The 22,851-nt window shown below is 41.9% G+C and overlaps 2 protein-coding genes across 2 annotated transcripts in view; one reads left to right on the top strand and one right to left on the bottom strand.

The window, feature by feature from the left end:
- The window catches only part of LOC147885822 (uncharacterized), a 53,124-nt gene that overhangs the window by 14,882 nt on the left and 15,391 nt on the right, over positions 1–22,851 (top strand). Inside the window, exon 2 of the mRNA XM_087396224.1 lies at positions 15,585–15,681. Coding sequence (XP_087252350.1) covers positions 15,585–15,681 — 97 coding nt within the window. The remainder of the gene's footprint in view (positions 1–15,584; positions 15,682–22,851) is intronic.
- Positions 13,528–22,851, bottom strand: part of LOC147885823 (uncharacterized) — a 35,755-nt gene continuing 26,431 nt past the window's right edge. Inside the window, exon 2 of the mRNA XM_087396225.1 lies at positions 13,528–14,128. The gene's annotated coding sequence lies outside the window, so the exon portion shown is untranslated. The remainder of the gene's footprint in view (positions 14,129–22,851) is intronic.

The following is a 22,851-nucleotide window of genomic DNA, read 5'->3' on the forward strand; positions in this document are numbered from 1 at the left end:
CTTTTGCTGAACGGTGGGATTCGCAGTCTTGCGGGCTGGGCCATCTCTCACAATCTGCTTGCAAACAGAAACACACTACCAAATCTTCTTACTAGAGCCCAAGCTCTGATGCCATGTAAGAAAACAATACAACATCTGGCTCAATAGATAACAGGATCTCGTATGCAAGAGAGAAAAGTAGATAGTATGGAGAATAAAAAATTTAATTACTGTAAAACTGATACAATAGATGGCATTGCCTCCCAGCCGTGCGCTCCTATGTGAGAAGCTTCGATGGCATGCTGGAAACAATAGAGGATGGAGGCTGGATGCTAAGGAATCAGGTTGCTGTAGCCAGTGATGATAATGGGCTTCACGGGCTTGCTCTTATATAGCCACCAGTTGTAGTCAGTTAGACCCAATTGTGTGACCGACCTAGTTTGCCCAAAACGGCTAACTAGAGGTAGGCCACCAACCACATGATAGAACCGTGGCACAGAATAGAGCAACTAACCTACGGGCTCCATTCGGGGCCAGAGCCATCCGGGATCATCTGGGGCTCCAAACGGGCCCCGTAACTCGAAAGTGGGCTGCCCCAATAAATGCTCTATCTACCCTCAATGCGGTCAATCATGGGATGCCTTCCCGCACTTGCATGTAGCCTAGTTGGCAGTGTGCCAACTCTATCTAAAGCCGTCCAGCCATCAGGCCACACATGGCCCCCATCTGGTGTCCAAACTAGGACCTACCGGATAACTGAGCTACTCAAATGCCTTCTCCTCATATGGGGTCTTACAAGTAGAGTTAGCTAGTTCTCACGTAGTTACACGAGAGTGGAGCATTGATATCTAACATAAAGTACATGTAATGAAAGTATTCATTGTTTGCTTCATGTCATAAGCTATACTCCTTATTAGAACTCATGTTGTGGTTGGCAGCTAGGTCCTCCCTAATCACTTCAACATCCTCATAACCTACACTTGGGGGAAGTGAGGTGGTTGCAGTGGGTGACTGGTGGGCTAAATTCTGAAGACAATGATTCATTAAGGTAGTAGAAAGGAGCCGGTGTACTTGAGCCTAAACATAGGCCAAAGGGGCGCATTTGCAGGAGGGAAAGTAGAGGGTTGATGCAAGAGAGGGAGTCATAAACATTGTAGAAGGAGGAACCAACGTTGAGTTTGAATAAAAAGATCCTATTTTGGCAAGGCTCTATCATTTGTGCATGAGAGAAAGTGTTGGAGAGCCTAAGCAGTGAGCCTATTGAATTGGAGACAACACATCAAAGGAAGGGACTAAAGGAAAATAGAGGAGAATACCATAAAGAAAGAGATGGACAAGTGATGACATGAAAGGCACAAGGGTTGCCATGAAGTTTGGCTACGAAAAACCTTAGAGGGTATTTACACAACATGGGGGCAATGCAGGCAGCTGGCACTATAAAAAGGAGCAGTTGAGTGTATGAACTAAACAACAAAATGAGTTTGCATTGTGCACTTGAATAAGAAGGGAAGCAAGGAGAGGAGACAAGGCAACTGGGTTGAAATATAGCTCAACTGCTTAGAGCAAGTCAACAGGTTGTCTATGGATGATGGGAAATAAAAGCTTGTGTCACAAATTATTAAAGGACTACCATTAAGGGGGAAGCACAAGACCTGAGCACCTAAAGTAGCACAAGTAGGCCAAGCAAGAGGGACGAGCAGGGAGTAAGATGGTTGGTGGGAGGGGAGCAAGGGGAGGAAGAAGGCAAGTACTGAAAGGGTGGCGAGAGGAACTATTGAGTGATGAAGAAAAATTGCCACGAAAAGAATGCAAGGGAAAGGTATGCGGGAGGTTGGTGGTGCCTAACAACAACGAGGGAAGAGCGAAAAGGGGGTGGGGTGGTTAGGGATAGAGAACTAGAGTGTAGTTTAAAGTGTGATTGGGTTTATGGGGTAAGGTTAGGGAAAGGTTTAGTAAAAGAGGAGGTGGTTAAGTTAGCAGTTAAGGTTTTCATAGGCAAATGTGCGAGTTAGGTAGAGGGTTTCATTGGGGGGAAGAAAATGCAATACACACACACACACCCACACACACAAAAGTGTAGTGTAACAATTAATTAAGACATACTATAGTGAAATAATATTGTAATATTACTGTGAATAGGGGGAAAAAATCCATTGTTTAAGGCCAAAAATCAAGGTGAAATTTTGGGATAATCTAAATAGGGGGAAAAAAGGGGGGAGGGGGGGTGAGCTGCATGTGTGTGTCATGCATGAATGCATACATGCATGCATATGTGTGTGTGTGTGTGTGTGTAGATTAAAAAGTGCCATCAATAATTGAGCCATACAATTAATTCCATCAATTGGATAAAAAGTAAAAAAAGGGAAACATATAAGGAAAAAAAGTTTGAGACGTCTAAGTTGAAAAATGCAATAGCTACAATTTGCAAATATTTCGATCAAAATTAAGAATTTTTAATAATATTGAGTTTGATCAACTTAATGCTAAAAAAAGAGATTGAATCTTCAAGCAGTCCAGGTTCCAAGGTCGGGGTTCACTTACCTACCACCATCCAAACAAACTAGGTGTTAGAACATCATAGTTACATTTGGGTAGACAAGTAATGCCTGTTTTCCCCGGCTTGTTATCGCTTTACCAAGGAATATAGACAACCATATGGATTCTTAGATAATTAAAAGAAATTTAAGCCACAAGTGAAGTTTAAGTCACAAGTTGAGAAGGAGCAACTGAGTGCATGGTTTGAGATGGAATTAGAGGAGGTATGGGATGATTAGTGGGCTTGGTGTGTGGGGTGGTTAAAAAGAGAGCGTAAAGGGGAGATTCCATGGGGGTAAATGAAAGAATAATTCATAGTTGGGGAAGTATACATATGTGGGTGTGTGTGTGTGTAAAGAAATAAGTGTTTGTGTGTGTGAGATACATCTACTAATCAAATGTGTGTGTATGTGTGTGTGTGTGTGTGTGGCCCACTCCCAACCCAAAGGGTAAGACCACATGGTGGGAAGTAAGCCCACCATGTGGAACTTACTCCCCACCTACTGACTATAAGTGAATAAAAGTGAATCTGTATGATAAGTGTCAAAATGGAAAAATGATGCCAATAGTAAATGTGTAAACCACTTCTGCAAACTAGATATAAAAGTTAGTAAAAAATAAGGCAGATCACAAAATGACTAGGGATTATCCATGCTAAAGAATTATCCAGTGGATGTGAATTAACTGTATGGCACTAGCCTAACCAAAGTGAATTAACTGTATGGCACTAGTTGGGAAATCAAAGCATGTGTTTAGATTAAAAAGTCCCATGAATAATTGAGCCATAGAATTAATTCCATCAATTAGATAAAAAGAAAAAAAAGGGAAACATATAAGGAAAAAAAGTTTGAGACATCTAAGTTGAAAAATGCAACAGTTAGAGTTTGCAAATATTTCGATCAAAATTAAGAAAATTTGATCAACTTAATGTTGAAAAAATATGTGGAATCCTCAAGAAGTCCAGGTTCCAAGGTCAGGATCCACTTACGTGTCACCATCCAAACAAGCTAGGTGTTAGAATATCATAGTGACCTTTGGGTAGATAGGTAATGTCTGTTTTCCCCGGCTTGTTATCGCTTTACCTAGGAATATAGACAACCATATGGATTCTTAGATAATTTAAAAAAAAAAGCCACAAGTGAAGTTTAAGTCACAAGTTGAGGAGCGAATGAGTGCATGGGTTGAGACAGAATTAGAGGAGGTATGGGATGATTATTGGGCTTGGTATGTGGGGTGGTTAAAAAGAGAGTCTAAAGGGGAGATTTCATGAGGGTAAATGAAAGAATAATTCATAGTTCGGGAAGTATACATGTGTGTGTGTGTGTGTGTGTGTGTGTGTGTGTAAAGGAAGAAGTGTTTGTGTGTGTGAGATACATCTACTAATCAAATGTGTGCATGTGTGTGCGCGCGCGTGTGTGTGTGTGTGTATGTGTGTGTGTGTGTGCAGGGTGGGGGCACTCCCATCCTAGAGGCTAAGACCACATGGTGAGGGGTAAGCCCACCATGTGGGTAGTGGAACTTACCCCCCAACAAAGAGATTAGTGAGAGAAATAATATCAAACCGTAATCAAGGGAGTGTGTTTTTTTCCAAAAAGTTAGGGATCTATTTGGTAATCAAGTTAGGGTTGAATCCATTTTTATCAAATAGACCAATTCGTCTAACCAAATCGATATAAGCCCATGAATAGTGTGAAGCACTATAAATAAGGGGTAGTACTTGCCGAACACAAACGGGCTAGTTGGGAAATGAAAGAGTGTGTTTAGATGTACTTATCCCAACAATACAATTAATTCCATCAGTTGGGTAAAAAGTTATATATAAGATACGAGAAAAAAAATTTTACACAAGTAAATTGAATATTTTGACAAAATTGTAACAAAATTGAGAGTTTTTCCTAATATAGAGTTTGCAAAAAATTCTGGCAAAATTGAGATTACTAATACTGAAAAAACCTCAAGATTGGTAAAAACATGTCGAATCCAATCAGGTAGTCCAATATTTTAGGTTGGGATCCACTTACTTGTCACCATCCAAACCAACCGATTGTTTAAACAATGTGATTGTATTTGGGAAGGCAATCACATTACCTAAGAACTTTGAACATAACCTTAAGATTCTAAAAATATTTATGGCATAATTTAAAAATAATGAGAAATAAACAGAAACTTTGGAGACTACATAACATAGGAGTAAACGGTGTTAAAACAAAAGGGGGTGGAAACATTCAACGTTATATGAAAATAATTAAGAAATTGTGTAAATGAGCCTATAGAAGTCAAGTAATAGTAAAGAAGCCAAATAGACAAGTAAAATACAAAAGACTTAGGGGCAAAAGTTAGAAGGGTAGTAGTAGTCAGAGACATAAAAGCAAAAATTAATTAAAGACATAATTAAAAGGATAGATATGCCTAGATTTTAAAAATAAAGTAAGCATTACCCATCCTAAGAAAGCTTTTAAGTTCAAAATTTTCCCAAGAAAACTTTACTAAGTCGTTGTCCATGATATAAGTAAGCAATGGAGTCACACACAAAAATACAAAGGCAACTCTATATTTGGAAAAACATAAAACACATTGGAAGAAATAAATACTATAAAACATTTAAAAATTAAACCAAAAAAGTTAGGATTTTAAAAAATTGCCATAATAATACAACATAATTTATACCAATAAAATAATTATAAGAGTTCCTATGTATAACCATAATAAGGTATTGCACTATGTCCTATTTTGGACGTGATCTACCTGAATACATATACATGTAAGGAGAATATAATGCTCTATAAGGAGTGAGAATCTATAGCTCTATAAGGGGAGAATTGTCAAGAAACCTATAACGATGTAATATATATATATATATATATATATATATAAAAGAGACAAAAAGCATGGCAAGAAGAAGTAAGGCAATTTTAGTGGGTGACAGGCTGGCTGAATTTTGGAGATAGTGATTCGATGAAGTAGTAGAAAGGAATTGGAGCACCATAGCCTGAACGTAGGCCAAAGCAACACACTTGCGGGAGGGAAAGTAAAGGGTTGATGAAAGCGAGGGAGTTGTAACACTGTAGAAGGAAGAACCAATTCTGAGTTCGAACAAAAAGATCCTATGCTGGCAAGGATCTTGTCATTTGTGCATGAGAGAAAGAGTTCGAGAGCCTAAGCATTGAGCTTGAGAATTGGAGGCAACACGTCATAGCAAGGGACTAAAGGAAAATAGAGAAGACAATTGTAAGGAAAGAGATCAACATGGCAATGCCATAAAAGGCATGAGCGTTGCCATGAAGGAAGGCCTCAAAAAACTTTAGAGAATATATACACAATAGGGGGCAATATAGGTAGCCGGCACTATAAAAGGAGCACTTTAGTGTACGAATTAAGAAACAAAATGAGTTTGTGTGCACTTGAATGAGAAGGGAAGCAAGGAAAGAAAACAAGGTAGCGAGTTAGAATAGAGGTCAACTATTTAGAGAAACACAGAAGATTGTCAGTAGAACTTGGGTAATAGGAGCTCATGTCATGAATTATTAGAGGACAACCAGTAAGGGATGTGCTCGAGACCTAAGATCCCGAAGTAGAAGTGCAACTAGGCAAGCAAAGGAGGGATGAATGGGGAGTAAGATGATAGCCCAGAGGGGAGCAAGAGGAGGAAGAAGGTGAGTACTGGAAAGGTGGATATAAGAACTATGAGGTGATGAAGAAAACCTACCACCACGAAAAGAATGCAAGAAAAAGGTGCATGGGAGGCTGGTAGGGTGCATAATGGGAAGGAGGGAAGAGAGAAGGGGGAGGGTGGGGTGGTGAGGGATAGAGGGTGTAGTTTGGAGTGGGGTTGGGATTAGGGGGTGAGGTTAGGGAGCAATTAGGTAGAAAGAGGGGTAACAGGTTAGGTTAAGAAAAGGTTCGGTAAAAGAGGGAGGTGGTTAGTTAGGTAGGGGGTTGGTTAAGTTTTTCGTAGGTGAGTGCAAGTTAACTAGACAAGTCACAGGTTTGTTGGGGAATTGGGGGGGGGGGGAATGCAATCCACATATATATAAGTGTAATGTAACAATTAATTAAGACATAGTATAGTAGAATCATATTGTAAGGTTAACATGAACATGTGTAAATAAAAGGCCATTGTTTAAGGAATAAAAAATCAAAGGTTAAATTTGCATGTGTGTAATGCATGAGTGTGTGTGCATGTGTGCATGCGCGCGCGCGCGCGCGTGTGTGTGTGTGTGTATTAGGCCTATAGGAGTGTGCCCTGGGAACATGTAGAGGTTTGCGACCTGGTATCATGGGTGAAAAAATTCTTGCAATTCTTAATATTACATTTAAAATGACACATGAGAAATACAATAAGGTAAAAAGGCATTAGGAATTACACTCCCTAATGTGGCATGATGATGAGCCAATAGATCAATGAATAATCAATCTTATTGGTGGTTGCATTGAAGCATATTCTAATGTCGGGGACTGCTATCTACATCCATTCAAGAGAAGGTTCTGTTAGAACAAACACAATGTCAAACTTAGGACTGCTAGTGTCATATACCCTGACGACTTACTATCACAATCAAGAATATACATCGGTAGTGAACCAAGAGATCTAGCAATATGATAAATTAGAAAAGAACTTTCTTTTGCCAAATATTGAGAGGAGAAAAGTAGGGCCTCTCACAAGGGATTATTGAGAATATTACTATATTTTGATATCACCTCATCAGAGATAGTATCTCTTAGGCAAATGAGGGAGAAACATGCATACATTATAATGTACTAGTGTTAAATATGTGGCAAGCCACGTAAGATTAAGTTATAAGGAAATAGTGGTTGATGCCAAGGCAGTCCTAAATACTAGCTACAAATTTTAACTGCCTCACTACTACGTCTTCGTCCTTTTTCAATGTTTTCCTACTAACGTTTAGTGTGCATGGGAACAAAAATTGTCGGTTTAGCATGTAAATGGGTTTTATGTCAGTTTTGGTGTTGATATATACTGACACTAATTAGTGTTGATATATACCGACATTAAGACAGTGTTGGTATATATTGACACTAACAAAAGTTGTTTTACCAGTGTTGGTATATTCCGACACTGGTAAAAATTTTCCATACCGATGGAATTGCAAAACTTTGGTTGCAATAATACCTGAAATAAATTTTTGCTACAAGTTTTATCATTTGAAAGCTAAAAAATATAAGAGTATGTACATCAAGTTTGAGATCAAAATACTCATGTATTCATGATGAATTCAATATACAAATGTACGTAGTGCCACTATAAAAGTGAAAGGGGCAAGGATAAAAAGCCTTGTCGATGGCAAAAGAATCAATTAGTAGGATTTACATAAATGGCTTCATCTTGAGCTGAGTCCAGCATGCCAAATAATTTTATCTCTAACTATATAGTCAATTGATCACCTATGTCATCATCATCTATTTTACATCTACCTAAGACTTGATCCTCTAATTCATCTTCTTCAATGATATTGGGTGATACATTGTGTGTGTGTGTGTACATAAAAGGAAGAAGGACATTGAAGGGTAACAACAATTGCATGTAATTATATAAAGAGGTATACATACCTTTATAGACGGGGGTAGTCATTAGGAAAAAAGGGAGCTCATTTTGGGGCCTTTTAGCCCAAAAGGAAAATAGCCCTCCACCAATCAAAGGAGGGCCAATGTTATGTTGAAAAAATCAAAAAAAGAAAAGAAAAAGCCGAGTTTGCATTCAATGAGAATATTTGAGCTACTTTATTATATCTAACATAGGGTGCAAAATTTGGTATTTTTGACATCACCGGTGTGTCTGGAGGGGGGGCCCAAACCCCCAAAAAGACTTTTGAAATGCCAAAAACTGTTTCCAGGCCTTCTTGACCTTTTCTGGGCCTCCAGGGCCGTGTTTTCAGCATTTCAAAAGTCTTTCTATTTTTGGACCACTCCAGACGTGCTGGTGATGTTAGAAATACCAAATTCTGCATCGTACGTCAATGGGGTTATGTCATATTTTACTATTTTAGGAGAAAGAAAAATGAAAATTTTGTGAATTTCTCTCAAGGCCCCAAAATGAGCTTCCTTTTTTCCTAATGAAAGCAACAAGCAAGGAAGTAAACACAAAGCCGATAAAAAATGGGCCAGGCATACCAGAAGGAAAGAGGGCCCACTCAAGGAAAAGAAAAAATAGAAGGAAGATTTCGTGGAGAAAGACACCAACAATGAATCAAAGTAAGTATGAAAGTTGAAGATGGTGTATGCTAGGAAGCGTGAAGACGATAAGGTTTCAAGAAGCAATCATACCAAGAAGAGAATGTGCCAGAAAGTGAAGAAGGAGGTAGCTAGGAGGTGCCAAGATGTAGAAGATAATTACTTGAGTGCTAAGAGGAGCTATTACAAGAGGAAGGAGATATGAAGGGGAGTAGAGAAGTCATGGAAGGAGATATGAAGGAGGTACGAAGGCGAGTAGAGAATTCATGGAAGGAGATATGAAGAGGAGTAGAGAAGTCATGGGGGAATCAAGGGAAGGCACATTAAAAATAAGCACAACCAACAAGACAAACAAAGTGACGTTGGCAACTAAGTACGTAATTGTTGGCAAGAAGGAAAATGAGCTAATGTGGCTTGGGACAAGAGCAAAGGTGAAATTCAGGAGGTCAACATAAATGAGGAAGGAGCACATGATATAAGAAGGTGGCCATGTGAGATGTAGGAGGCGAAAGTTGAGGCTGTAAGGGAGAGTTAGAAGGCCATGATGAACAGAGGATAAAGGAGCTTGCACAACTATAGAGGATAAGACAAGGATGTAATAGAGTCCACCCTCCAGAGAGCTTACACCATGGCCTGTGCTCGTAAGGAGTGAGTAGCTATGCTCATAATGGCTGGCAAAATGAAGAGTGGAGTACATAAAAGGTATGAGTGTCACTAATAATGAGGAAGGGTTGGAAAGCTTTAGAGCACCAAGAGCTAAAAACTTGAAACCAAGCCGTAAGAATGAGGATCGCAAGGGATGGGCAAGTAAGTAGCCAAGGTGAAGGAGACTCGAGGGCTGAAGTACATCCAACGATAGCTCTTGTGAAACCAGTGCTTCAGCTTGTTGTGGCCCTTAATGGCGGAGGAGGTCGATGGATTGTCATCAATTCTTCTACAAGGATAGATAATTGAGTTTGACTTAGTCTATGCCCCACAATCACTACAACATAGAGCATTAACATGGTAGGCTATGCAACAGTATCCTTGGAGGCATAATGCATTTTTTAATGGATATTTCAATAATGCTCCGCAGCCAAGAGATAATACATCTGGTCATACGTACATGCTAGCCTCTGAGTGTGTGCAATGGACTCAAACGCTCTTCAATTTGCTCTTTTTGCCCTTTGGAAAGCCACATGGGCTATGCTTCTCGCCTATACTTTTTAGCATAATGCGCAATCATCTTAGAGGGTCCATTTGGATCTTGATATATGCTTAATGTGCACCAATATGATGCATTTACTTGCTTTATGTGGGCTGATTATACATTTCTACATTCGAATCATGCTCCACTTTGGTTAAAGTTGCCTTTTCATGAGGTATACAATGACAAGCTACTGATAAAAGACTACCTATTATAAATAATAGTTGCTTGTAGCATGAGGCATACAAAGACATGGTGCATGATGTTGTTGCTCCTCTTTGGGCACACTACCACATTGATGTTGACTATGTATGGGCTACCTTTGTTACCTGTATGCAGTATGTCATCCAAGAGTATGCCAAGAATTACATGCATACTATGAGGGAGAATGTTGCCAAGGCTAAAAGCATCTATTAGGACTTGACGAAAATCGGTCACATTCAAGATTTATCTCATGCTAAGGTTATCTATCTATGTCAAAAGCTAGATGTTTTTTACAATGTAATAACCATAGGAAAGGTTGAAAAGTGCGAAACCATGTCAAGGTAGAGGGCTTTCACTATTAACGGTTGCTCCTCCAAGGATTTTTTATAAGGGGTTGCACTATAACAAGAAAAGGCACAATATTTGCTGGTTAAGATGCCGATGGTAGCTAGACTAATTCACAGGCACAACCAGCTGAAGCATGTGTCAAACATTAAACCAAACTATTTGGGCACATTGTTTCATCCACATGATGTAATGTCCACATGACATGAACTTCTTCAATATACTAGTCCAATTCTACCTCCTAATCAGGCACCTAATCAGGCATTAGAACTCAAAGATAAACAATTGAAAGATGCCATTAAATGATGTGGCATATTGGAAATCTTCGGGTTGGGATGGTCTTGCTGTGGCATTCTTCTTGCAATATTGGGATGACATCTCACTTGCACTATTATATATACTAAATCAAGCTTGGGAAACTCAACATCTACTAGCTAGTTGGAAAAAAAGCTTGGTTAAATTATTCCCTAGGAAGCAATTATGTGAATGATTTGCAAATTTGAGGCCTCTCATATACAAGGTAGTTGCTAAGATGATATTGGGCCATATCGAAGGTTTCTTTCATATGAGAGTTTACACCCTACCTAGTATGGGCTCATTCCCCGTAGACATATTATAGATAATATTGCCAAGCCTATGTGGGGATTTGAATATGCAAAGTACACAGAGCAAAATGCTCTCTTACCGCAATTGGATATTGCTAAATCTTTTAATACTATGCAATGGGATTTCATCTTCGAAACCATGCCAGACTGGGATTTGGGAAAAATGTATAGCATATGATTTATTGGCTTTAGCAAAATAGTAAAGCTGCTGGCATCCTAATTGGACTCTTTCTTGTTTGGTACACCCAGGCTACCCTCTTAGTGCATTGTTATATGTGAAACCTAGTCGTCCAATGCTTCAATACATGGATCACTTAGTAGCTACTACAGGTGCATTGCATGGGTTGCAGATACATGAAAGAAGGTTTTGATTGCTATGGCTATGCTAATGACTCCTCCACTCGCAAGAATACTAAGAGGGATCTTTCGTGCCTCATGCGTGCCTTATCTTTATACGGTTTGGCAGTTGGCTTGGAAATGAATTTCCAAAAGTCAAACCTTCTTCCACTGCATGTGAAATATTGGCATCATATTTTATGGCATAGGGAAATAGTCTTGCTTTCTGAGCTTGTAGGTCATGTGGGTTACCCTTTGGGGTGGATAGTTACCCATTGCCAACAAATGGACTGGGTGCTCACCAAGCTGAAAAAGAAATTGGAATACTAGAAGTTGGCTACATCTCCTTTACATGTTTGTTCTCGCATAGTTCAATCAATCTTGGTTGCCTATATACAGTTTTATTTGCCCTTGATGATGGTTGTAAAGCAAGATATTTTGTGTTTCATGTTTGCTACCATGGAGCTTTTATGGTAGACACATCATAGCACTAAAGTCCTTAGGCGACTTTCTATGGATTATCTTTGCTTGCCACAAATACATAGGAGATTGAATATTCTAAATATTCATATGCACATTTTGGCACATACGGGGAAAATGATACTTCATTTTTATGCGGGTGTACATGATGCGTCAGTTGCTTTTGCATTTTGTCTATTGCTACATTTGCTCACTAGCAACCCACTCATTGGCATTTCTCCAAGGACACATTGATGGCAAGGTTAAAAGATGTGCTTTTGTCACTCGCATGCTTTCTAGGTGGAAGCATATACGTTGTCATCTTAAATGGAAAGGAAGGGATGCCCTTGTTGGAAACTCTTTGCGTGCTAAGTGCCTTCATTGGTTAAGGGTGTTTGTACAACCATTGGCCTTGCAGGAGCCGTGCTGCTCTTATTTTATTTGGTCAAAAGGAATACACCTAGTGGGTGATGTGCTTGATGATGCTGATATTGTCCTATATTCTTGCACCAATCGAACAGTGTGGTTTGGAAAGCATTTTAGATCCCTATGGCATATACTATCACAAATGATTCATGACTTTGAACCAATATCTCATCTTGAGACTATAGATAGACTCAAGGACTGGATGCTTCTCTTGAATGATTCTACTTGTCATTTGTTGTTTGGTTGATGTCACGGTTGCCAAGTTGTACAAGGTTTCACTGCCTCCTGCTTGGGTTTGACGCATGCAAATCATATCTGGTCTATGACTACGCATGCAAATCGCATTTGGCTTATGACTCGTACTTCTCGATGTTGGAGAAAAAGGTCGAAACAAATTTGGGCTTGCAAACTCCCTGTTCATCAGTAGATTTTCTTACGCAAGTTTTGCTTCGACTGCTTCCATTTGAATAGATCTTGGCACATCAACATGTTGCTCCTTCTACTTGTTACAGTTGCCTCTACCTACGAGAGTCAATGCCTCATCCTTTTTGGCATTGTGTTGAATCTCATGACTTCTTGTTTTTTTCTATTGAAAAGTCTTCAAGCACATCTTTTTGGTGCTTGCTTTGGCAAGCTATTTTGGCTGTTTGGTATTCACCCTATCAAGCAAAGGAATGATCTTTTATTTACATGGGTTCACTATTGGGCACTATGGACATCTATGGAGAGATGGAACCATAGGGTCTTTGGTGTCCTCCCTTGCCAAGGATCACTTTTTTTGAGCATCTTTACTGCAACTGTTCACTCAAGATCTTGAGTATCCTACTTTCTTGTTTGTATAATGAGATCTTTTGATGTTGTAGGTACATGTCTCCTACTTGGGGACTGCTGTTTTTGAAGCCCCCCCCCCCCCCCCCACCCAAAAAAAAAAAAAGAAAGTAATGGAAATTTGACTGAACATAAATTTCATGTCACATGCAAAATGTAGAAATGTACCTTCTTTGCATAGGAAGACAAATGCTGTTGCGTCAAATATGATATTGAAGAGTTTTAAATCCGTACAAAAGACATGACACTCCAAATTAATGAATAGCATGTCCCTATCTTTCTTAAAACTTTCTATTGAGAAATTTCCCTCTCTCTCTCTCTCTCTCTCTCTCACTCCCGCTGCGCGCGCAGACACATGCACATGAGAGCGCACACAGATCAGGCTCTTGATGGGCACAACCTACTAAGCCCTCTAGAAAAAAAAATCCAGGCTGAGCTCAGCAGACCATTAGGAGAAAGAGAATCTATATTCATTTTTTTCTTGTTAACAATCAGATAACCATACAAATAGACAGTGGACCAATAACAATCCATAGTCTGATTGACACCAATTGCCACCAGTGCAGCAAACTCTTCAACAAGACCTTTCGGAAGAAGTGTGCTGTGTAGCACGCCTGTAACCTGCCCAAGAGGTAATATCTTTCCAAGTTTCTCATTTGTGCCACTGCAAGTCATGTAACAATGGTCCTGTAGCATCAACAAGTCGTCTGCAGCATTACAATTCTGTGCATTAACTTCTTTAGACAAATTTGTGTGGAGATAAAAGAGAACTTTGACCTTTGTAACATCTCCGTCGATTTTATCTTCAACCCAATTATGGATCCAAAGCTGCAGTGTTGGCCTTGGCTGTGCAGCCCACAACACTCAAATCTCTGTTTGAAGGACCATGCTTTATGTCTTTAATGCTGGAAATCTCAGCCACTTTCACCAAAGCGCACTTTCCAGTGCAATAACCAATGCTCTCAGTTACAAAATCATCGCCAATATACACCAGCATAATGCAGAAAGTGTATGTGCTCATTCAAACCTGCAACCTCTGGGAAATCACAAAAGGATAAAAGGTGTGTTAACCAGACAAGTTATTCTGTTGCAATAAGAATAATTGATAGCAGGTCAACCCTTTGCTCTGATTCCCCTCAACCTAGTTTACTTTGAGCAGAAAGAGTTAAGTCATTGTCAATGTGATTGATGGAAATCATTAGACCAAAGTTGACTCTCAAAAGCAAATCACTAAAGTTCATAAAAAGGAAAATTGCACCTCCAAGGGAATTAACTAGCATTGTTGGAGTCCAAACATTATCCATAAATTGTTGTCCAAGCATTAGTAATACTTTGCATTAAGTCTATTGGAAGCCCAAGTCTAAATGACTTCGGATCATACCCGCCCGCATCTAGATGATCTTGGCATGCTCAGTGTGGCGGCAGACAAAACTCTCTTTGGCGTAGCAAAGATAGGCCAAAGAGATATGCCTGCATTGCTAGACTGCTAGATGCATTGACTTGTTTCTAGCTGTATATTGTATCACCAAGAAATCAAGTTTATAGATTTTCGGCCCATATTGTGAGCACAAGACTTAGCACTGAAGTCGTCTCTAAACACAAGAGACAATGGCACTCATCTCTTGGTCATCATACAGTCAGGCCACACCATCGCACCCACATTGTGCATTTACATTTATATACCTAGGACACCGAGCCGAGAAAAATGTATTACTAGGCCACAGGTGGGGCGGAGAGCCCTCCATAACATGATTTCAGCTGACCGGCATCCACAAGAGCTTCATATGAGCTCCCACAACTCTTCCATATTTTTTTACAAGTGGGAATAGGAGAAGTGCTTAGAAGAGGCGTCACCAGTCAACAGCATTTTGACCTTGCAATGGATGATCTTGAGCCCATGACTCCATGTATTGTACTTTCAGCCCAGTTTAAGGTTCAGTACAGTAGACCTAATACTTCGCCAGGAGGGGCTGCCTGTTAGAATGGACTGCTTAACAGGAACCCTAACACAGCCGAATGATCTCTCTCACGATAGATGCACTTCACTGCAATCTCAACACAGAAAATACAGCATAGAAAGAAGAAGAATTCAGAGTCTATTCATCCATAAGCATGAGAAAACTGCTCACTGATCTCTCTCAAGATAGATGCACTCATTCACTGAAATCTCACACATAAAATACAGCATAGAAAGAAGAAGAACTCAGAGTATATTCTCCATCTCAGGAATGAGCTCACCAAAAGATGCTGGGAAACTAGCAGTCCAGGGAGAGAGCTCACTGCTGAGAACTACAGAAGAGGAAATTGTTGTCACACTCCTTCCGTCTGCTGGGCCTTGAGGGACCTCAGTGGCTGTAGTAAGTGTGCAAGAGTGGGTGCCCTATTTATAGGCAGAGGGGAGTGGATGGAACCCTGCAAAATCCACTTGACTGTGCTGCTGGGGTATTTCACTGCCTGCAGTCTATAAAACTGTGCTGCTGGCATCTAAATAGGCCCTGGCAGTCGTCTCCAGGAGCCAGAAGATACTGCCATGCAGCTCAGGAGCCTCTGCATACTTCTCCAGACAGGGCGCAATCAGTACCCCTTCAGGTATTACCCCCTACCATGGTCTACTATTCCCCTATCCTGCCCATATCATGTGCCTCCTGCTGCTTCCGCCTCTGTTCAGCCTCCTTCCATCCCTAGAGACACGTGCCCATGCTCTGTACCATCCTCTCAGGTCTTTGATACCAGTCCGTACACAGACTCTGACAGCCCGTACACATGCTGCAGGGTCCCGTGATCCAATGGTGCTGATCCAGGCTCCCAGATCTGCCTTGTACTTCGCCGTACACTTGCAGGCTCCTGCATGACAAATCCGTACACCCGTCTGCCTCCAAAGGACTTCCTTCTTGCTAGGTATCCTCTCTGTTGTGCTGCCCACATGGCAGCCCCTGTGCTGTCCATTTGTCAGCCCCAAACCTAATGCTATTGTCCTCTGGTCCACCCCCCACCCCCCCCTGATGCACTCCTCATTTGGGGGCTCAAAAGTAGATAGGTGACAAACTGTAATCCAACAAAGCCAACAGCCAGATCAATGAACCGATAAGCTTCCAATACAACGAGGCATCAGCCCACTTACAAGGATTATGTTTGGTAAGCCTGGTATTTGGGTCCATATTTGGATCAGAGCCTTGATCCCTGCACCTTACTACCCTGAATGTCAGCCTAGGTGTGCAGCCTCCTGTGAGATCTTTGTCTGTAGGTCCTTGCCACCTTCCTCCGTCTTGTGGAAGCCCTTCAGGCTGGCTGTGTCCTGCTCCAATCTGCTCCTCAATTGCTGCTCTAGTGGATCCCTTGATCCCTGTGCCTTGCTGCCATGAAGACAGCCAAGGCTGCAACCCTTGAGCTCTGTCTGCAATACCCAGCTCCCTCTTGGCCCTCTTGGACGTAGGCCCAAAACCTGCTGGTCTGCTGCTCCAGTCTGCTCCTTGAAGGCTGCCATAATGGATGAGTAATGCCCCCTTGAGGAGCTCCTTTTAAAGGCCCTGAAGGGCCCCAAACTGGCCAACCCAGCAGCCTTAAAATGGTTGACCCACCCTGGTCGAAAAAACCAACCCGCCAGCCCCTTTTTATGGGACTGTGGGGACCCGACTTGGGTCTACTGACTAGCTGACCTGGTTGGCCAGCCAAACAGCCTTGGTTGGTCCCTATATAAAGGCAAGGGGACTGCCATTGCAACCCATTTCCCTGCTGTATCTGGTCCACAGATTGCGTTGCATGATGCATCTGTCCCCTTCTGGCTGCGGCCTGATCCAGGGCTCTCTCTTGCCCTGATCTGCTAAAAAGAGTCCACCACCTGTGCACCTTCTGTCCCAGAACCTGCTCCGTCTTTAGACACTTGTCCTAGGCCCGTACCACAGGCTTCCCTGCTCCGTACTGTTACTGCAGGCCTCCAACCTGCCGCCAGGCAGATCTGTACCCTCCTGGGTCTCCTTGACAACCCCATACTGCCAGCCCACATGGCAGCCTGTGTACTGCCCATGTGGCAAGCCCCTCTCTCTACTTTTCCCTCTCAGTTTTCTACCCACATGGCAGCCAATATGCTGCCCATGTGGCAGCCCTAACCCTAAGTACACCTCCCCTACGCTCTCCTCATATAGGGGCTTACAGATGGGGAGGTGACTTTTCCAACACCATTGTTGATGAGAGGCAAGGGCAAGAACTGTCCTAGTCGTGGCCATCCTCACAATCAGAGGGAAAGTGTCTTCATAGTCAATGCTGACCACTGTGCGTAGCCCTTAGTCACAAGTCTAGCCTTGTGCTTGTCAACGGACCCATCGGACGTGTACTTGGTCTTGAAAACTCACTTGACACCAATCACCGACCATCGCAACAGCCTCAACTCCCAAGCCCCATTCTTCTCAATGGATTTAATCTCCACTTGAATGGATTTCCTCCAAATCTCCTACGAGAGAGCTTCCTTTACCGAGGTAGGTTCCTTGTCTCGAAGGATCCGAGACATCAATGCATAGTTTATCTATTAGAAGTTCCTCCACTAGGGCTTTGTCATGAACTCTGTGCGATCTTTGAGTGAACGCGGAAGGTCACTATGCTCTAGTATCCTCCTTGCTACTACTACATTTTCAAAGGGAGTCCCTATGGATGCCCTTCTCTCAAAAGCATTGGAGCAGAGTCTCCACCTTTGTCATCCTGAAGTGTCTTCCTTGACAATCTAGATTCCTTTTCAACCAAAGCACACCAATCTCTATAACAAGAAAAGGTGAGATCCTTATGGGGCAAAAACTACACCCATGTAAATCTTCCGTAATCATCTACTAGCAGCATAAAATAAAGAGCTTGACCCAAGGTAGGGATCTACATAAGTCCACAAAGATCAGTGCGAACCAACTCTAGGGGTTGTGAAGCCTGCCTGGAAGCCTACTTCGGAATGATCTCTCTATGCCACTTGCCACGAATACAAGAACTGCATCATCCCTGCTTATTGCCGACATCTGGCAAGCCATCCACCATGTGGTCTCGGAACCCCTACTGCAGCGCATCTACATTCAAGGACCATAGCGAAAATGCCATAAACCACCAAGATGAGTATCGGATTTAAGACAAAAAAGTGTAGAGAGTTCATAGACCCCGTTGTCGACCGTTCCTTCCCAAACAAGCTGGCTGGTTGCTTTGTCCAGGACAGAAACTGAATCCTCCTCAAACTCCACCAACTTGCCAATCTTGCAAACCTCGTGTGTAGACAACAAAATGGAAACCAACAAACGGAATATACACAACACGGGAGAAATGTTTCCCCCCTCTACCGTCAGGGACGATCTCCAACATATGCCCTCACCTCGAACCAAGATAATAGACTTGCCACCAATGAAGATGTTAATGGATTGCAACCAAAGGTACTGGAACAACTCTCGGGAAGGATTCATGCGCCTAGAAGCACCACTGTTGAGAATCCATTGGTGTGAATCACCAACAGTGAAACTAACCACCTCCCTTCTCTTGAAGATGGAGCTCCAGTGTCCATGATGTCCAATCGACAAAAGCTGTAGTCTCGCAACTACAGCAACCAAGGAACCTATACCCTTCTTGTGGCTCCGTAGATGGCACTTCCTCTAGCCGTGACCCGTCTGGCCATGGTGGTTGCAAGTCCCCTCGGCTTCAAGGCATCAGGGTCCAACTTTGACTTTTCTCTGAAGACTTTGACTGAGACGATTTTCATGTACCCTTGTTGTTATTGTTGTTCTGCCCTTTCGACTACGGGTGGCCAAGGGGAGGGTTTTGGAAGCGCTCCTCTTGATCCAAGACAGTGTAGTGACGAGTCTCCCATTGGTAATCAAAGGTGACTAGAATGTGTAGGCCATATCCTGGTGGTTCTAGTGATGCCCTATAGGCCACGGTATGTGCCTTGTAGGCATAAATATAGGCACTCGTAGTGTTAGTGCCTTTTAGGCCACATAGGACACTTAGTCCTATGTGACACCTAGGATATTTAGTCCTATGTCTAGGTACTTGTACCTTGTACTCCCTTTTTTCATCATCCTAGTTGACATGACGGCTGATTATCATCGACTCTTTCTATTCTCTCTTTGCCTATCGATCCTATAGTGGTATCAGAGCTAGGACCTGCTCCGTGACCCCCGACCTTCATTGCTTTCTGTCTCTCCTTTTTGTACAGTCCGTACGTACCTGCGCCATACATCCTGCATGCGTTCCGTACAGCAACCGTAGTGTTTCGTGCTTGAGCCATCGTACCTGCATTTCGTACCCAAGCCATCGTACTTACGTCGTACCTACGCCGCCGTACAACCGTACAAAAGGCTCCATACATGCTCTGTACCCATTCTGTACTGCGCTCCATACTACTCTCCGTACCTGCTTGGTATTGCGTTCTGTACACCATACAACTTAGTACTTGCTTCTGTACAACCGTACACCCTGCATCTGTACATTGTACCAGTTCCATACGATTGTACGTACACAGTATATTGGACATGCTACAAGAGGGACCAGCAGTAGAGGCAACTACTGTAGCATTGGCTGGCCTCAGATCAACCCCAGAAACAATATTCCACAAATGCTTTGCAACAAGAATATGTTTCATGAGATAAGACCACATCGGATAGTTGGTACCATCCAACTTATCATCTTCATGAAGAACGCCAAATAGGTTCCCAGCCATAGCAAATGTGGTACCTTGAAAGAGACCTGAAAACCTAAAAGCCTCAAGGCTATCACTGCAAAAAGCTGGCTATCCAAAAATGACAGCAAATATCTGCAAATTTCCAACCCAAAACAAAAGGGCAAATGCAGATCTAACCCAAATGTGACTATGGCAGGCAATGTTCACTGCAAAAACAGCAAATTTGGCAAAAGCCCCAAATTTAATGAGGGCAAATAGGCCAAAAAGAGGGTAGAGAAGCCCCAAATTTTGCTGAAATTTTTGCAAATGTGACCCAATGTATGCGAATTTGACTCAATGTCCTGCAAATGTGAGTTAATGTCTTGCAATTTGACCCAAACGTACTGCAATCAAATAAGAAATTGCAGACCAAATCCCAAAAGACAGCCTCAAAGCTTGCAATTGCAAAATTAGGACTTGCTGTCCACAAATTGACTGCAAAAGTGCAACTGTCCCAAAGTATAGACCTCAAGGGGTAGGCTTTCCAAACTGTTGAAATGGCTTGAGAAGATTTCAAACAGTAAAAGGAAGGTAAGGACAGCAAAAGCCCTCAAAAGCCCCAAATTTTGAGAATGTTTTGAATATTACTTCGCACGTGCAAAACCTGTACGGAGATCCCAAAACAAGTACAACTGTACGGATGCAGTTACAATGTACGGATGTAGCAAGGGGTACTCATCCTGATGCCTCATCTTCTAGCACTCCCGCTACTACTCTTCCAACTCAGGAACAGACAAGATGGGATGCAAGAGATGCAAATGCACATTCATGTATTGCTTTATCATGCAAGAGAATCATTATTCCATACATCCGGTCTTGCAGGACAACAAAGGATGCTTGGGATAAATTGGCTTCTCTCTATCAAATTCGCAATGAGGCACGTGTTGCATATTTGAGAAGGCAATTACAAGAAGTCAGCATAAATGAAGGTGACTCTATGGATGCATACCTGACAAAGGTCAAAGACCTCATGGAACAACTTGCCAACATTGATGAGGTGTGCCAAATTCACAGCTTGTCAGTACCACCTTGAATGGACTGCCAAATACATATCAAGGGTTTGCTACAACCCTTCGATTAGTGGCCATGGGTAATCCAGACCACTATTCTTTTGATCAGCTAGTTACTTTGCTTTTGCAGGAAGAGCAAAGTAGAGCTAATAGACAAGCCATTGTTTTTTATCATGCATTTGCTTCACAGCAGACAGAAAGAGGCAAGGCTTCCAAGCCTATGGGCAAGCCAAAATCTGTGCATAGCAGCTGCAATTCCTCCCATGCATCTAAAAATACAGCAGATAAGTCAAAGAAGAAAAGATGCAACTATTGTCGCAAGCCTGGACATGACATTTCAGAATGTAGGCAGCACATTGCTTCGGAGAAAAAGAAAGTAGGATTGACAGTTAATGCCTCTCATGCTATTGAATCCCATGAACCAGAAGATGCTTCACATGCACATGCTCTTCAGGATGATTGGGCATGGGCTGTCCATTGCTCATTTGATCCCTCCAAAGCTGATGCATTCTTAACTGCTAATGATGCTCAGTCCTAGTACTTTGATAGTGGTGCTTCCAAGCATGTCACAACTTGCAGACAGTTGTTTCATTCTTTAGCTGATGCACCCCGAGGGGGGACTATCACATGTGCTAATAATGCTTCATATGATGTAAAAGGAATAGGAGATGTGCAGCTCACATCCATTTCAAGCCATCCTATCACTCTGACAAATGTTCTTTTTGTGCCTGGAATTGAAGTCAACTTGATTTCAATTTCAGCAATTGCCACTTCAGGTTTCAGAGTTATTTTTTATGGCTACAGATGCCTAGTTTATGATCTTCGTGATGACAATGCCATAGTTCTCACTGGCACTTTGCAAAAAGGGCTTTATCACCTTGATCATCACTCAGCTGCACTTTCTATTGAAGCATTGGCTATTTCAAATTCACAGCTTGCTGAAACTCATCTTTGGCATGAGAGAATGGGCCATCTCAATTATAGAGCTCTTGCAAAGCTACATTCACAACAAATGGCAAATGATGTACCTCAAACTCACACAGTTTCCAAACATGTGTGTGAGGGTTGTCTTTTGGATAAGATGCATCGATTTCCTTTTCAAAAGATTGTCGAAAACTCTCACAAAGGAAATTGCAGCTAGTGCATAGTGATGTTTGTGGCCCAATGAGGACAAATGCCATTGGGGGATACAAGTATTTCATGACTCTCATTGATGATTTCACAAGATATTGCTGGATATATTCTTTAAAAGCCAAACCTGAAGTTTTCTCATGCTTTCAAAGGTGGCTGAATATGGTTGAGAATGAATCAGGATGCAAGCTTGTCACCCTCAACACAGATAGGGACATTTCTGTCTTCACGGGGCATTATTCACTCATGTACTACTTACACTCCTCAGCAGAATCCTGTTTCTGAAAGGTAAACAGGTCCACAATGGAGATGGCCAGATGCATGCTTAAGGCCAAGTCTTTGCCCAATAAATTTTGACTTGATGCAGTGATGTGTGCCAACTATGTGCTGAATAGATCACCTACACGGGCATTGTAGACTGTTACACCTTATGAAGCATGGAAAGGCAGGAAGCCTTCACTTTCACACATGAGAGTTTTTGGGTCTCTTGCATATGTTCATGTACCATCTCAGCTGAGACATAAGCTTGATGACAAGGCAATCAAATGTGTATTTATTGGTTACAGCCAGGAGAGCAAAGGGTATCGGTTATACCAACCAAATACTGGGAAGATTATTGTCAGTAGAGATGTAATCTTTGCTGAACATTCAGCTTCTCCTCTTGTGGACTGCAAAGCTAAGCCAGATATGTTGACATGTTTGATGCCTTTGAATCTTGGTTACCTCTGCCATCCTCAGAAGAGGACTTTGACCAGCAACATGAGCCTCCTGCAAGCCCTCCACCAAGCAATAATCAGCCACTACCTCATGCTGATTTGCAGGTTTCTCTTCCGGCACAAAATGATCCCACTATTCATGATGTAGTCATTGAAGAAAGAGCTGTCAATAGACAGCAAAGGCAAGTTCCCAGATGGCTTCTTGATACATTGAGGGACAGCA

Source organism: Dipteris shenzhenensis, chromosome 25 (genome assembly GCF_047967505.1).
Source record: "Dipteris shenzhenensis isolate YYH24624 ecotype China chromosome 25, Dip_SZ_1.0, whole genome shotgun sequence".
Lineage (NCBI taxonomy): Eukaryota > Viridiplantae > Streptophyta > Polypodiopsida > Gleicheniales > Dipteridaceae > Dipteris > Dipteris shenzhenensis.